The 17,141-nt window shown below is 34.9% G+C and overlaps 2 protein-coding genes across 2 annotated transcripts; both read left to right on the top strand.

Annotated features, from left to right (window-relative positions):
• Window positions 1-3,540: 3,540 nt before the first annotated feature.
• LOC149784187 (general transcription factor II-I repeat domain-containing protein 2-like) lies at window positions 3,541-4,278 on the top strand. The gene has a single exon (XM_089932953.1). The coding sequence runs from the start codon at window positions 3,541-3,543 to the stop codon at window positions 4,276-4,278; it is 738 nt and encodes a 245-aa protein (XP_089789079.1).
• Window positions 4,279-4,298: 20 nt separating this feature from the next.
• Window positions 4,299-5,348, top strand: LOC149784186 (general transcription factor II-I repeat domain-containing protein 2A-like). Its single transcript, XM_089932952.1, has one exon. The coding sequence runs from the start codon at window positions 4,299-4,301 to the stop codon at window positions 5,346-5,348; it is 1,050 nt and encodes a 349-aa protein (XP_089789078.1).
• The last annotated feature ends 11,793 nt before the right edge of the window (window positions 5,349-17,141 follow it).

Raw genomic sequence — 17,141 nt, 5'->3', positions numbered from 1 at the left:
ACGTGAAACTTTTCGGCGAACTTGCCAAACGAAATTAACTATGAGGGTCGGTGATATCGTCTGACATATTAGGGTGCAACAAATTTTAATCTGGTTTCGTGAAACGTGGAACGTTTTGAGACAGTGTCATACAAAATTACACTGTGTTAATGAAACGTGAAACGTTTTAACGGCATTGGCAAACAAAATTAGATCGTTTCTATGAAAGGTGACACGTTTCGAACACACACACAAAAAAACAAAGTTTTAATCACCGACATTGATTAACAAAATTAACCTGTGTTGGAGGGGGAGAGTGACAAACACAATTCATGCCAGTGAAAAAATTAAATCTGTGCTAATATAAACGTGACACGTGTCGACGATATTACTAAACAAAACTATATTGTGTCAATCAAACCTGAAACATTTCGCAACAGTAACATGCAAAAGTAAATCTGTGTTAATGAAATGTTAAATGTTTTGCGACAGTGACAGCCAAAATGAATGTGCATGTGAAAAGCATACAGTTTCAGACAACGAACCAAACAAATTAATATGCGTCTGTGTACGACATTAATAAACAGAATTTATTTTTGAAATGTAAACAGTTTCGACCGTAAACCGTTTCAAATATGAAGCGTGTCGCAACCTTGAGAAATAAAGTCGAGTAAGATCGACAGTTGTGACACAATCTGAATCAGTTTTATTTGATTTAATCACATAGAAAATAGCATAGGGAGTAACGATCGATTCAGCACTGCTGGTTATTTAATAGCCTTATACAACCAAAAACATGTGTTTAAGTTTTGATACTTTCTTTGATCAGTCCTCCACTGGTTGCGCATTTCTGCTTTTCGCTTCCTTGCCATTTCATTGGGGATATAAGCTGTGAGTTTGGTTCATGACCCGAAAAAGGAAGCAGCCAAAAGCCCCTGCTAACAATACTGCAGTTAATAAAGCTCTGGCAAAAGGAAGATCTTGAAAATGATGTTGATCAGGAAATTACTCCTTTAGCTAATATGTATATTGGTCTCATTTTTGATGAGGTCACTTTTGCTCCTGGTCTGAATCAATCACTTTGAAATTCGACAATATGTTTCGTCCAGTTTAGCTGAATTTTATTTATTCAAATTATTGAATTCAATGGATTATTTTCCCTGGAAATACAAAGTGCTCTGATAAAATTCTAGGATAGAGACGGTCACTGGAATATATGGTGAATTCAAACCTGTAATAACATTACTGTGATTCAACAAAAGACTGTTGATACGACAACACTCTGAATACTACTATAGATACATCATCGCCTTCAGCATTTATTTGTTAAATTTTACAAATCTTGCTGTCTTTCGGTCTTTTAAATTATTTACTATAAGAGCATAGACTCGTAACAATATCATAAAAATATTTGCAGAAAACAAAATAATGTTACCCAAATATCAAATTGTCGCTATCAAAAAATATATTCAGATACATAAGAACGCATCCTAAAATAATGCAAGACAAAAGTAACTTAGGAAACATACAGTTATAGTGCATTCAAGCAGCGGAATGCATTTAGACAACTTCTACATTTCATTTGACACTTATGCATAAACGCTTATAACAAATGACAGTTTATGTAGCTGTTAAAGAATTTATATCTCTGATCAAATACAACTGAATGATCGTAACTTTAAACAACTGTGTCCCCGGTGAACGAATTAATGATGTAACACAAGGTTTCTTTAGTATTTCCTTCCAATATGATTATACAGGTATAACTGTTCGGTTTATTTACATAAAAGCATAATCCATTTAAGTAATAAGCCGTAATCCAATATCACTATCCGAAACAGAAATCAGCCCTTCCTTAAAGCTAATCCCATTCACAAGAATTTGGATTCCCAAAAGACTAGATACCTTATTATTTTTAAAAGACGAACATTATCAATTTTATATGCTAATTTATTCAAAATGTTCCAGAGGCAGATAAACTATTAAGTTAGACATAATTTGGTACAATTATTTTATTTTACCTTTTTAATATTGGAAAATATCCAACGGATGATGTTGACTAGACAATACTGCACATGGAAACATCACATTTTGATTTATATGTATGCAAAATACAACAAAAAATTCAAAAGAACGAAAGACCAAGGGACATTTGCATGATGATTTGAAAACCATGTGACTTGTTAAGCTGGCATAACAACACTCACAATCGATAATAGCGTTGCCGGAGGCACGCAAGACAATTTACTGATACTTGCTAAATATTTTCTGTATACAACAGTGCCTAACAAAGCAAATACGCATCTGGTTATGCATATCCCCCAATTTTATGACGTGGAATTATCGTTATTATTATTATTATTATTATTATTATTATCATCATCATCATCGTCGTCATTGTAAAATGTCATTCTTATAAGAATTACACTAGAGAAGTACATGTTGAACAATGAAACCAAGAAACTAATAAATAATAACAGAATACGTGCATTGTACGTTAGGGACATACGAGGAGTATCAACGCTAACTTTATTCCAGATATGTATTAGACGTAATCACTAACTAGTACGCTGACATAGATTAAGACTTCCAGATTAACAAAAGTGAAAAAGTTGCAAACTTGTTGGTTTTTAATTGTTATATCACTATTAATTACATTAATCACAAAGAGCATAGCATAACAGGTTCAACTTTCGGTGGAGCAGTACAGAAAGGTTGAAAATTTTACTGCTAAATGAGTTACTTTTCTGTGGGGGGAAAATGTGAATAATGTAACAACAGAATCTAGACTTCACCTAGGAATAAATTATTTAAGAATTACCTTGAACAATTTGACTCCTACCTTTCGACTAACATTGCAATCAACACCCCATGAAGAAAGTAACATTACTTTTTCATGATGCGAATATAGCAGGGGTCTCCAAACTACGGCCGCGGGCCGGATGCGGCCGCGAGGCCCTCACATCCGGTCCGTGGAGACCTTTTTGTCTACGGAAAAAATTACGGAAATTTACGTGTATCCTGCCAAGATCAGCCGCCGCTTACGTGGACGTTATGTTTTTACCGAATTAAAATAGAGGCGCGCAGTAGGGCGTTATGTTTTCCAACCGATCACTACATCTCAAAACCTTATTCGCTGCTTAGTTTTTCTACTTCCGTTCACAGTCAATGAGATGATATAACGCCATCTAGTGGCGGAGTTTTTAAATGGTTTGCTGCTTGTTCAAGACTTGATTATTTTGATCACAGTTTGCCAGTTGCGGTTGACTGCTGCGATGAGGAGGTGTTGGTGTCAGTTAGCGTCTGATTGCGAATATTCTGAAGAGGAAACATTAAAAGCAACAATCTCTCTACCATAAGTGGACATTTTTGCACACTATATTCAGGTACGTTTAACTTAAGAAATCATAAGAATTTTTAAAAATTGTTTCGGGTCATTTGCAGCTATAATTGCGACGAAATTAGTTCGCATAATCAGGTTTCTTGAGCGATATTGTGTGCAAGATACTTTTAGTTTCACTATTTATTCATGTTGAAGTCACTTTATTTTAGTGCCCAGCGATGGCCGAGAAGAGGAGAAGAAAAATAGACGATGAGTGTCGGCAATTTCAAGAAGAATGGAGTTTGAAATACTTCTTCATCAAATCCGACGAGAAAGCATTGTGTGTGATTTGCAACGAAACCGTGGCTGTGATGAAAGAATACAACCTGCGCCGTCATCATCAAAGCAAACATCAGGAGAAATATGCACAGTTGGAGGGTAAAGTCCGTGCCGAAAAATTTTCTAAATTACAAAATGAACTCACATCTCAGAGGACATTGTTCAGTAAATCCTCAAATGAAAATGAATCCTTAACTAAGGCCAGTTATAAAGTTGCCTACGTCCTGGCTAAAAGTGGCAAACCGTTTACAGATGGTGAAGTAGTGAAGGAATGTTTGTTGGAGGTGGCTGAGGAACTTTGCCCAGAAAAGTCAAAACAATTTGAAAGTGTAGTTTTGGGTGCAAATACCATTGCCCGCCGTGTTGCAGACATGGGTGAAAACATTGTGACTCAAATAGCGAAAAATGCAAGCAAGTTTCGCCATTTTTCAATTGCAATGGATGAATCGCTGGACAGCTGTTCCACCTCTCAACTGCTTGTGTTCATTAGAGGTGTAGATGAAGACATGAACATAACACAAGAGCTGGCTTCCCTACATAGCATGTATGGTACTGTTACCGGAGAGGATATATTCAATGAGTTGAAAAAAAAACATTTGCTGATTATAACTTGGACTGGACTAACCTCAGCTGCCTGACTGTTGATGGAGGAAAGAACATGAGTGGCATAAAGAAAGGCTTGGCTGGACAAATGAAGCAGATGTGTAATGAGAAAAACATTCTACAACCAATGTTCCTGCACTGTATTATTCACCAGCAAGCTTTGTGTGCTAAATATGTGGACATTAGCAGTGTACTGAATCCTGTGGTGAAGATGGTGAATTTAATAAGGTCACATGGGCTCAACCACAGACAGTTCAGAGACATGTTGAAAGATACAGACACAGAAGCGCAAGATTTACCATATTACACAGCAGTAAGATGGCTAAGTTGTGAGAAAGTTCTGAGCAGAGTATTTAAGTTAAGAAAGGAAATAGGTGACTTCCTGGAAAGTAAAGGCAAGCCACAGCCATTACTGTCTGATGAAGAGTGGGTATGGAAATTGGCCTTTGCTGCAGATATAACTAGTCATTTAAATTTTCTGAACCTAAAACTACAAGGAGAGGAAAATCGAGTTTCTGATCTATACACCCACCTAAAGGCCTTCAGATCCAAACTTGTCTTGTTTTTGGAACAAGTACAGGCCAACAACTTGACGCACTTTCAGCAGTGCAAGGTCTTCATGGCTGAAGCAACAGCTGAGTTCCCCACGTCATTTGCATGCGAGATCATCAAAGACCTCCAGCTGCAGTTTCAGCAGCGGTTTTCTGACTTGGATTCAAAGGCAGAAGAAGTGAGACTGTTTCAAAACCCATTTGAAGCAGATGTGGCCAGTTGCCCAAATGAACTGCAGCTGGAGGTCATTGAGTTGCAAGCAAATGACCTCCTTAGGGACAAGTTCAAAGAAGGACTGGTGGGTTTTTACCAGTTTTTGCCCAAGGAAGACTTTCCTAATGTCAAAACTTTTGCATCAAGGTATCTTTCAATCTTTGGAACAACATACCTGTGTGAACAAACATTTTCAAGAATGAAATACGTGAAGAACAATTTGAGAACAAACTTGTCCGATGATAATCTCAGGTCACTGTTGATGTTAGGGACATCAAATCTAAAGCCAGAAATGTCTGCTATTTTGGCATCCAGGAAACAATTTCACCATTCCCACTAATACAGGTGTTCATGTGTAGTGTATCAATGTGTTATAATAACTGAATAAAATAATATTAAATAAATAATTAAAAACAACATCCATGTTTTGATTCTTTTTTATTTGGACCTCGAGTGTGTAGTCGGCCCCCGAACTGCTGTTTGATAGTTAATGCGGCCCTCGGGCTGAAAAGTTTGGAGACCCCTGACCTAAGTGTAACCATTATCGACATCTTATAAAAGCGACTATTCCAAATTTGTCTATCATTCCAATAGGTCTAATATGCTGCATCCATTATATAAAATGTAGTTTTTAGTTTACACATAGATAGTAATACCAATTTATTGAAGTTTATTTATAATTAATTATTTTTATTGTTTTTTTCTCCTCCAAGAATATTTGTTTCAAACTTTATTCAGTGATGGTCACTTTTGTTTACACAGCCATATCCGTGAAACCAACAAATGATCCGGATGCTACAACTATTCTGTCATTGGAATGATATCAAGCAGAACTCGAATTAATTAATTTGCTCATCATGCATACAAATATGCACACATAATTTTTCCCATGCGTCTGCGTTAGAGCATATGTATAACAATTAATAAATAGCTCTTGTCTGTAGTTTATTATATTACAGGACAAACAATATCCAATACGAGGTTTCATCAATTAGTTTTCCGTCCCACTTGTGATAAATAAATGTATTCTATTTGCTTTGCAGTATTTAGCTTATGTTGAACTCTGCTTAATACTTGTAAACTAATTGTTACCTATACATAGTTTGGCCATCAACACAAAGGGAATAATACATATCTACTGGAATGTAGTGAAGCGTGTAGGAATGATTATTTATGACCCTCCAGACAGCCTCATTACATTCTCACGGCTGCTGATCAGCGGAATCACAGTCCATTGTCATTTGAATGCACGTGTTTTGAAATCAAATTCAATCCTTTCTCTGCTTTGATTTCATCATATTTAGAACATAGCAGTTATTAACAAATGATGACATTTGTACAAAAGACGTTTATGCTTGTGACCTGGGCAATTCAGTATAGGACAACAACCAGTGAATCAATACCTTCCATAAATAAATAAGGTTGTCTTTGATTTCTTTCAATTTGATTTAGTGGCATAGCTGGGATATTTTGGCCACTATATTGGTCCTGATTCAGTTTTTAAGATGGGCCCCTGACTAATCTATGGCGTAAAATACAATTCATGGACCCCTATGCTTTGCATATTCCCTCTATGTAGTATATACGTGCCTGATTTGATTACTGGTGGAAGATTAACCGCTTCCTGCAAATATCAAACGTCGAACATAATTACTGGAACTATTCGCTAGATACATGCGAATTAAAAGCATTTCATTTGTTTTATTACTAAATATGTATTGCTATTAGCATAACATTTATTTCTATCAGATTGAAAATCAAGATTTCCATTTTAAATTTTGTGACAGAAAAAAAATCTATTTAGAAACAAGAAATGTTTCATCACATCAATCCCGTGTCTTTGCATGAAAAAGGACAACAAAAAGTAAACACCCACTCCGTATAATTCGATCATTTTTTACATTCCTTTCAAACACTTATGTCAAATGGAAGTGATATTAATTACAGTAAAAACATTAATCATCTAAAGATAATTACTGACAGTCAAGTGACAGTATGCTACCAAAAGAAACTATCACAAAATACGTTTTTTTTAAAATATTGTTAACACTATCCAGTAAAGGAATTGAGTTCATATGGAATTTGGATATATATTCTTTACCTCCCAGGAAGGAATAAATCTTTCCAGGGTCAACGATTATAATTGAGAAGAATAATAACATAGTCTAACATTTATTTAAAAAAAAAACTCAAAACAGCATCAGCAAATAATTGACCGTATACGATGGCATATGAACATTCACATCTTCAATGCTGGGTAAATGTTGTTGTTGTTGTTGTTGTTGTTATAGGGTTTAACGCCATTTTTCAGCACAAGATAGGCTACACATGGCGGCCAGTATTAATGGTGGAGGAAGAACCCAGGAAAACCCCGGAAAGAACCACCGACCCACGAGAACTGGGTAAATGTACGGACATGCTATCATTTCCGCAACTATCTTCAGCAGTAAACAAATTGTAAATAACATCTCCGTAGAGTTTTACCACAAAACCCATGTTACAAATCAAAGATAGATTATGCTCACCGTTTGGAACCATATACGTCAGTGCTTTTTATTTTCTTGTATGTTAGGGTAACGATTGACCGGTAAAGAAAATATAGTTACCCTTATGTAACATTCATCTAAATCAATCAACGTGATCGAAAGTTGCAACAGCGAAAATAGCATCTCTTGCCATTAAATGACTTATCAACAGAAAGTAACTCAAAATATCATTAGATCAACCAACTTATCAACACTAAAGTAACTGAAAAACTCAGCATATCATTCTTCGTCGATAAATATATATCGCAACACTAACAATAATGTATCTGACGAGAATTCTATAAACTAACATTCATTGAGTGTCCGGGTTCAAAAAGAGTTCAACCCTGTATAAAAGGTCAGCGGGAACAGTTGTAGATCAGCTGCTAGCGCATAGCACTCAAAATGCCGGGTCGCTGGTTCAATAGATGTCAGATGAGTCAGTAGGAGCATGGTAGAAGCATATTGTATTAAACGCTCGTTATCAATGAAAAAATCGTATCTAGTTTTCAGTCACATTTCTTTGCATTATGTTGGAATATTTTTGTCAGAATTCTGCAACATAATAGATAATTAAACAATGCGAAACATACCAAAGTATATAGTTGACTATTCGGAGATTTGTGAATGTTGCATATTCAAAGTGAAAGTGATATAGATCAGTTAATTATTTTTTCTTCCCAAGCCATCTCAATTCGAGCAAGTCGAACTTACACTTGCACCTAGATGCCCACTTTGCTGCCATAAACAAGGGATTTATAAAAACTAGTCGGTTATTCCAATTGTTGACCTTTGTCAAATATTACTACATAGATCAGTGAAGCATTATTTGTTTTCCTAACAATATATCCAATAGCGCAGGTTAAAAACCTTGCCCTTGTTTTGCTTAATGACAATTTCTGGCACATGATATATGTCCGCCAGTACGCGTGGGGAAGAAATAACTCGGATCACCCTTGGATGAACCATAGATAGCTACCGGCAAGCATTCCTATATACCATGTTGATCGAGATGAGAATAAATCACGCTTGAACAGTGTTGAGACATCAGAGTGAATTGTAAAGGCTAGAGTTTAAGACTAATCCACCAAACATGACCCCTAGGTTAAACAAGCTAATTCTTGACCATAGTCTACCACAATGTTGTTAAGGAAGAAACAGTTTTACACCAAATTAGATAGCATTGTAGGCACTGACCTCTGTCAAGTACCTTCCAATATCATATCACCTTACAGTGGGAAGTTACAATTGGAAAACATACATGGATACTATTTGTTTGAAGAAAAGGCTCTGTTCAAAATCGTCAGAACTTAATTGCTTCCCAAAGAGACTTTAATGCACTGGACATTATTTTCACATTGCTATGTTGTACATTCACTATAAATATCATAATGCACTATAATATGACTATTCTCAATGAGAGACTTTACCAGTCACTATTGATAAGCCTCTAGATTTAGTGGTTTTCAAACCAAATCCGCCATCCTACTTAGCCAAATGACTAAGGTCAAACATTTTAAGCAATATATAGATGTTATTTAGTGTTACGTTAGTTGGAACTTGTCTCTGGCTCAACAACGGTAACCGTATTAGATTGTAAATGAAGATCATAAATATAGTAAAAGGATTAACATTTCGTCCCAACTCTTACCTATGTTACCCTATCACAAAAGTATGGCATATCAAAACCTTTTGCATTAAATATACTCTAGATTTGTTATTTCTTTTTTCTGTTTTTGTTTGTCTTGTTCTCCATCGTACGTCTTTATATTAATCGCCTAGTGCAACTGACAATGTCTGCAGTGTATAATCAACAACTTTAATGTTTATTTGGAACCATACATTCGCTTCTCAGGTGGTGGTACGTTAAACAAAACACTCTTGCAAGGACGGAAAAGATCATAAGACCTCGTTCCTCTAACATGCGGCTGGATCCGTGCCATTCACACAATGCTAGATTAAATTAGTCTAGTTGAAACTATATAATTTAAAAATATCCAAAACCCAGGAAATCTGTTCAGAAATGCACGTAATGAAATATCTCCTGAAAAGGAGCATGGTGAACTTATCGTTTAAGCATGATGAAATCGATACAGTACTCTGTGTTTGGTCCACTGAACAGATAAGGAAAATCGTATTAGTCTCATTTACCCCACACTTTGTACGGAGATAATGTGATATCCACCTTCTATCCGTCCATCTGTCGTGTGTAAAAGCAATTGAAAGACTAGAGATCTGTCGTGGTACGCAATGGAATTATCTATAATGTACATTTTGTCATGCGATATGACAAGAAAAACGATCCAGAATTACTATTGTAGAGAACACTTGGCCCAATGGTCAATATTGTTTTTGTCATAGGGAGCAACAAAATACACGGGGTCCAGAAGTTAAACAAATATATTGTTATATATTCCAAATCATGACTAAGTACTGATTCATTTCGTATTGAATTGTTTAATTTACATATGAGCAACGTGATCAAATAGGAAGGAATGTTATTACTGATGAACAATTACAAAACCATGTTTTCCTTTATACTCCACGTTACCTACGATAAGCCCAAACATCTAAACCCTCTCACCATACTTCTATTGCAGGGTGTTATGCAATCACAACACAAAATAAAGTCTTAATGGAATCAAACTGCATTGCCAAGCGAACATAATCGCTGTGAATAAAGTGTATCCATCCCTTGACTTGAAAAGATACGACTGCAAGATATAATCAGACGACAATTTTGCTAGTGGGTATATAGTGGCCTTTTCATAAGCAATGTGGTGGCATTAAACGACATGACAAATCAGCTGAGCGAAATGGTAATGACCTTTAGAAGCAAGGACAAATATAGTGTCGGTAAACTGAAATATTAATAAATCATGCCGAACTCAGTTATTCCCCTCTATATATAAAAAGTCAAAATGAAATTGAAAGATCGATATATGGCATATAAGCATTATATTTATTTATGCTTCTTAATGTAGACCTTCTCGTATATTTAAATAAAAGAGCTTTCAGTTTTGAAGCATTATTTATATAACTTAAATTCAACACATAACCTCCATTTAGTAGAAGCTTAATAGTATAATCCACATTTTCGTTGTCTGGATTGTTTTTATGTGAATGTGAGTTACACAAGAGCTTGTCCAGAGTAGGTTCAAATTTCTTAATAGTACCAGTCTTCCATTCTGATGTCCGACCCACATCTGAAACAGGTTCATATATTTGTTTATCGAATAAAAGACCTATTTAAAACAATTTGTCGGATTTTACACCAACTCTCTCTCTCTCTCTCTCTCTCTCTCTCTCCAGCGATACATTTTCAAGTCATTATTGTTACCGTTCATGTTACATCATATAACCTTGATTTATGATCATTTATCTATTTACATTTACTTGTAGCCTACTGTGTAAACTATGGCTGGGAACAGATCTGTGTGACGGAGAAAGGTGGTATCTCTTGCCTTTCTTAAGATGGATACACCCTCAACCTAGAAATGAAAACATGTTCATGTAAATATAATAAGCGAACTTACCGAATTATGTCGTATTGTCTGAGAATTTGTCATGATATATCATTTTAATAATTGAAGTTTAATTTTCCATATATGATTGAATAGACTTTCTGTTATTTATTTCCTGAAATATAAAGTCACCCTATTCAGGTAATAGATGCAGTCCTTGCCGGAAGAATGTAATTAAAGAAGGACCTCGTAATGTTTGAATGTCATAAACTGTGTGTATATTTAAAATAAAATATTTACTGATTTATATATCAGATATTTTCATTGCCAAACCAATATCCTTTTGTTTATGTACTCCAGAATATTTTACCATGAAACTTAATATTGATTAGAGTTCACATATTATATTCCTCTTGTGTCAATTGAAAATGTTAACAACAAAAAAGGGAGGTATGGTGTTGAGTGGTATTATACGTCCCTCCATGCAAAGCATCAAGTAAAATAAAGTTTGATTTATGGTAAGCTTCTAAACCCTGACAATAAAACTTTTGCTAGCTGGTAAACCTTGTATAAATTATACGCAAGGTATGTTCAGTACATATAAATTACTAAATATCGAAAGTATACGATATAACAAATATTGCATATTTTGATTATTACGACCAACGAAAGTCTTTCAAATATTATTTTACATGTATATTTTAATCCTGTCCTTTCAAATGTCAGTGAATAATGAGTATTGTCATCGCGGACTGGTTACATTAATGAAAGCAATATTTGCATCATGGCTATTAGAGTTGTCACGGATTTTGTCATCGGTCCCAGCTGTGTACTGAACACTAATGCCAAAATATACATGATTATAGATACAGACCAGAGATGTATTATCATCGCCAACGATATGTTTATTTACTGGACAGGAGTAGATAATCTCAAATTACATGGACTGACTGAACCATCCGGAATAATCAGTGGTCGGGTTTCCTATATTTTAATCAATTACGTTAACAATTTTGAAATTTAAATAATATAATTTTATTGAATGTTTTATGTTCCGTACTTTTTATTTATCGTTTACTATGTCAAGCTATGACCCGTGTGCAAAGAGGACGATATTATGTCTCCCAGAACCCCAAGCATAACTTTTTCTGCTTTTTTTTTCAGGAAATGAATTACGTTTTTTAGGTAATGAAGGTTGTTCCACGTTTTGCTTTCCAAACCCTGGTTGTGGTATATACGGTTGTGAAGATGGCGTAAGCAATAAGGAAGGACGTGACAAAGAGTGTTCAAACAGTAGGTAATATTTGTTCTTTAACATTTAATGGAATTATCATTTCAAGTATATAAAAATTAGGACGTTGGAGCATATGTCATATATAAAACGTGCTGAACGTGGAAAAAAGGCATATGTTACGCAATATAACTGTGAATCTGTAAAACCAATCAAAATTGTCTCATCTGGAAAAGGAACCCCATAAGTCATAATGCAGTACTGATATGCTTTTGTGTCAACTGCCACCCTGAAAATAACTAAATGAATATCAGTATTAACTTATTCTTCATGATGATGTTATAGTTAGTTCACAGCGAGTATTAGAAGTATAAAAACTAAAAAGTGGCACATAAAAGGTTTAGAATTATATTTTTCTACTACGTGTTGCGTACATATTTCGTTCTTTCTTCCGTCAACTCTTAGGGAAATAACGTATGCTTTGATAATTGTTGTCCTACTTTGTCTTTCCTTTGAACGAGATTGTTAGCATTTAACCCTGGGCAAAGGTTAGAAGCTACCTTTTGCGAGAACTCTAACTTTACTAAAGATTGTCCATTTAAAACGGTACCTATTTTAAACATGATCTCAGACTTTACAAACTTAAAGCTTATCAATTCAAGTCAATTGATGGGAGACCGATTACTTCCAATGTCTTATCTGAGTACTTGTTGTTTTATTCCCCGTAAATTCATGACAAGTGAATTAGTTTACAATTTCTGCCCTTGAATATGGTTTACTTATGTACTGTTATCTTCACGCCTGTTCTTATTATAGTCCTAATATTTTTGGTGACCATGTGACAAGACTTATCATGGCCATTAAATCTTTTAAATTCTATATGGTTTTTTTTTGAATATCTCCAGCATGTCTTGGCTATCCATAAACCAATACATCTAAGTTCTTTCAACATGAATTTAAATTTATCTAAATGCTAGCGGGCATGGAATGTTCATATTTATATTTACTAAACATTTTTCTTCGAATGTAAATAGAAGGTGGTGAATACAAAACTGAATAATTGCCTATGCTAATATTAATAGTATTAGTAAACATAGTGGCAAGGCTTTCTCACTATACAGGTCGGCCAGGTTGTATCATAGAAGAATTACGTTATTTCCCATTGGAACGGTTTGATTATATAAGCTTTTGTACGATGTTGGAGATTTTTAAATTATCACGTAGAAGTGGTGACGATACGTGTTTTATCAATTCGTCTGTATATAACATGCAAGGAATTAATAATGTTTCACTCTTGTTTCTTATGTTTTTGTTGTATTATCAAGTCTGCAGACATATTTTGTGTTGTAGTTAGATAGTATTTTAGAGGAAATATCTGTTTGGATTATTCAGTGGAATTAGAAACTGCTCTTGGGCTACAGTATTGTTCAGGAGCTATAGTGGATTAATCAAAGGTGTCAGAATAGTTGGCGGACCAGTATATACGTGGATCTGAAAATTGTACGGAACAATAGTTTCTTTCGTACTTTTACAGAACCTTTTCATCAATATTTTTGGTTTTGTTTCGTAATGATGTAAGTTCCTCTTAAATTTCTTTTAATAGTGATAATTAGATTGTAAAGTTTTGCAAACCATTTTGGTTTTGCTTCTTTCTGTTACTTAGTTTCTGACTATGGATTCGTGGCATGACAAATGCATTGTGTGACAATATGTCATTTAATATATGTTCTATATACAATTCTCTTTCATAGACAGCAGAACAATCGGCTGCTATTATTAAAACTGAATAATCTATATAATATAACGCAGACTTCCTATTGGGCACAGAATTGTTCAATAATGACATTTTTTATGATTTCAATACCCAAAAATATACGACCAAAATATTATTTGTACGAAGAGTAATTTTTGCCTTAAAATAACAATATTTGCATTTCCTTGTTTGGGGAATTACTTTGTGTATTAATATTTTCGGATTTCCATATATATCAATGTTTTAATCGATGCTGTAACAAGCCAACGTTTATTGTAAATGCTTTTCCATATCGGTTTCTCACAAAGTCTGTTCCAAAAGGTGAAATATCCTTCTTGAAAACAACATTTACTTTAAATATTTTGTATTTTGTTCCCTTTTTTTCAGGTGTACTCTGTCCAACCACAATTCCAAACGGAACAGTTAATGAGCTATGTGAGACAGATGGAGTTTCCATGTATCTGCAATCAAGGATTTGACCATAATCTCAAAAACAATAAGGTCTTCTGTAACATGGATGGCAAATGGGACGACCTTGATATACCTTTCTGTTTAGGTATCATCATAGTCTTCGATGTATTCATATTCATGCATTTACTAGAAATAGGAGTTTTTATCTTCCAATAATCCATCAATAATGATACCAATTGATTTCCGTGCAAAAAGAACCATCGTACTTTTATGTATCTGCTATCGTTTAGAACTATACTGGTCGTATATTACCTAAAAGAATGTTGTCAAAAGACGAACTTGATTAAAGATAACTCAGCACCCGACGTACGCGACTCGTTTATCTTGGCGCCAACATTCTAAACAAAGTCTAATTTTGACCATTACAGAGAGAAAAGGACTATACATCATTTTTGAGAATGGCAAATGGGCAGAAGATTATCAGTTTAATGCAGAAGAGACATGCGCATTTGAGTGTAATGGTGACCTTGACAAAACTCAGAATCACATATACATAGTTTGCGGAGTGGACTATAGACCTACGTTTGCTTTTCAAAGGTATGTTGGACTGGCACAGTATCTCTGGGTGTATCTATATATTTGTTGTCGCATGGCTAACGTGTTTCACTCAATACATTGTATATGGTGCATAAATAACATTTAATTTTCAATCAGTCATGTCATTCATTTAAAAACGCATTTTTCTGTGATCCAGACTATTGATGTCGAACACAAAGTTAAAGGCGTTTAGAACATATGCTAAACGTAATTACTTATTATCGCTATTTTATAATGTACACCCAAATTCTATTTATAAACATTTTCAACTCTCCTATTTCATTCAATCATAACTTATGCTCGTGGAATTAAATTTTCATTAGGGATCAATATATATATATATATATATATATATATATATATATATATATATATATACATTACCATCATTTATCACTCAGTACGTTATGTTTCAGTGAATGATCGGGGTTTGATTTTTACATTGATCCCCAGCTACAATAAACAACACATATGTACAGTATCAACTGCCCCAGACGGTATGCCCAGCCTGGATTATATCCGGTCACTTCGCTTTCTCATTGATGTCCAATTTCTCAGCGTAGACGGAGACTATAGAAATAGATGGATGGATGGATGGATGGATGGGTAAATAAATAGATATTAAATATTCTCAGCATATGTTTTTTAATTTCACGGTGTTTCCTTTTGTAATCATATCATTATATGTTTTTTATCGTATAGGTGTTGTCTAATGTTGTAAAGCGCTTAGAGCTTCTAAAGATTAGGCGCTATACAAAGTCCTCATTATTATTATTAGATAGATAGATAGATAGATAGATGCTTACTACAATCCTGCACCTGAAACTGATCTGTATAGAAAACAAGCTTTCTGGGATGGGGGGGGGGTCAGTTATGTCCACAACATATGCATCGCCTGAAACTCAAACTCGGATGGTTTTGTCCCTATTTGCTAGGTTAAAAACATGCGTATTCGCAAGTTTAATAAACTCATCCCAGCAGCCACTTATCCGCTGAATATAACCAAGTTAGTGAGTGCGAGAGGATTGAGCTCCTGGATGGATCAATAAATACATATAATCGGAACATTTAAATTTTATTATTTAAAATTGCATATTCCTTCATGACACTTTCTTACAGTATGCATACATTACCTTCTGAACAAAAGTCATACTAAGTAATTTCTCTACCATACAAACCTATCGTAAGTAGTAGGGGCGGCATGGATAGGTGTGGAGTGGGTTTGAGATATTCATATATCCGCCTCCGTTTGCTTTTTATGCATTGTTCTATCTGTAGCGTCATATTTCAGCAAATATCTCAAAGAAGGCATAAGCAATCTTGCTACATTACCAGAATCCAAAGTTGAGTGGTAACCAGGTTGATTGTCGTACTGCTTATTGCAAAGGTACAAGTTAATGCAACAATTCCTGGTCTGAGTTTGATTTACTCTCCACAGCTAATAACATAGCCATCAGTGAGCGAGGCTAAGTTCATTTGTGGAGTTCCCATTTTAGTTGTGTGCAGCAAAAGGTATTTGCTTATTTAAAAAACCAGATTGTACTATCTTCCAACCAATACGTCACAGAGTAAGAGACTACATTGTCATTTAAAATGACAGTCGTAAGTACATGACAACCGATTTGCGTGACTTTTCTACAACAAGGTATTGTATCGTAAGACGCATCCCGGGGATAATTCGACATTTATTTGTTTGCGACTGTGAATATAACATGAAGTATGTGGTTGTTTAGTATGAAATCAAAACTGGTTTTTGTGCAAGGTGGATTCACTTTACGTTGTATAAGGAATGTACAGGTGGCAGATGAAAGTTAGTAAGCAGAGAAGAATTTTCAATTTTATGATAAAACATTCAACATTTGTCTGTTATGTGTTCCGACAGCATGAAATATGAGAGTATTGAGTATGGCCTTAATCAAATGAAACAATTTCGCAAATGAATCTAGCAACGTCTAAATTAATTTTATTATAATGCAATAGCCTTCTCTCCTGGAGCAATATTGGAACTTTCACCAATATCGAGGTGTCCAGATTGTAGGGAAGAAACCGAAAGCGCCTGATATCGTCAAACATATTGCACCCTTACAGTCTAGCTGCTGATTACGCAGGCCAACGACTCAACTTCGTTGACACTGGTCGAGAAATCGTGGAA

The sequence above is a fragment of the Sinohyriopsis cumingii genome, chromosome 14 (assembly GCF_028554795.1).
Source record: "Sinohyriopsis cumingii isolate HCF-2022 chromosome 14, ASM2855479v2, whole genome shotgun sequence".
Taxonomy (NCBI): Eukaryota; Metazoa; Mollusca; class Bivalvia; order Unionida; family Unionidae; genus Sinohyriopsis; species Sinohyriopsis cumingii.
Note: the sequence above shows the minus strand (reverse complement) of the source record. Positions and strands in the feature narration are given on the sequence as shown.

Bases quoted from the DNA above. Each gene is read 5' to 3' on its own strand.
- LOC149784187 (XM_089932953.1), top strand. From the start codon at position 3,541: ATGGCCGAGAAGAGGAGAAGAAAAATAGACGATGAGTGTCGGCAATTT.
- LOC149784186 (XM_089932952.1), top strand. From the start codon at position 4,299: ATGAGTGGCATAAAGAAAGGCTTGGCTGGACAAATGAAGCAGATGTGT.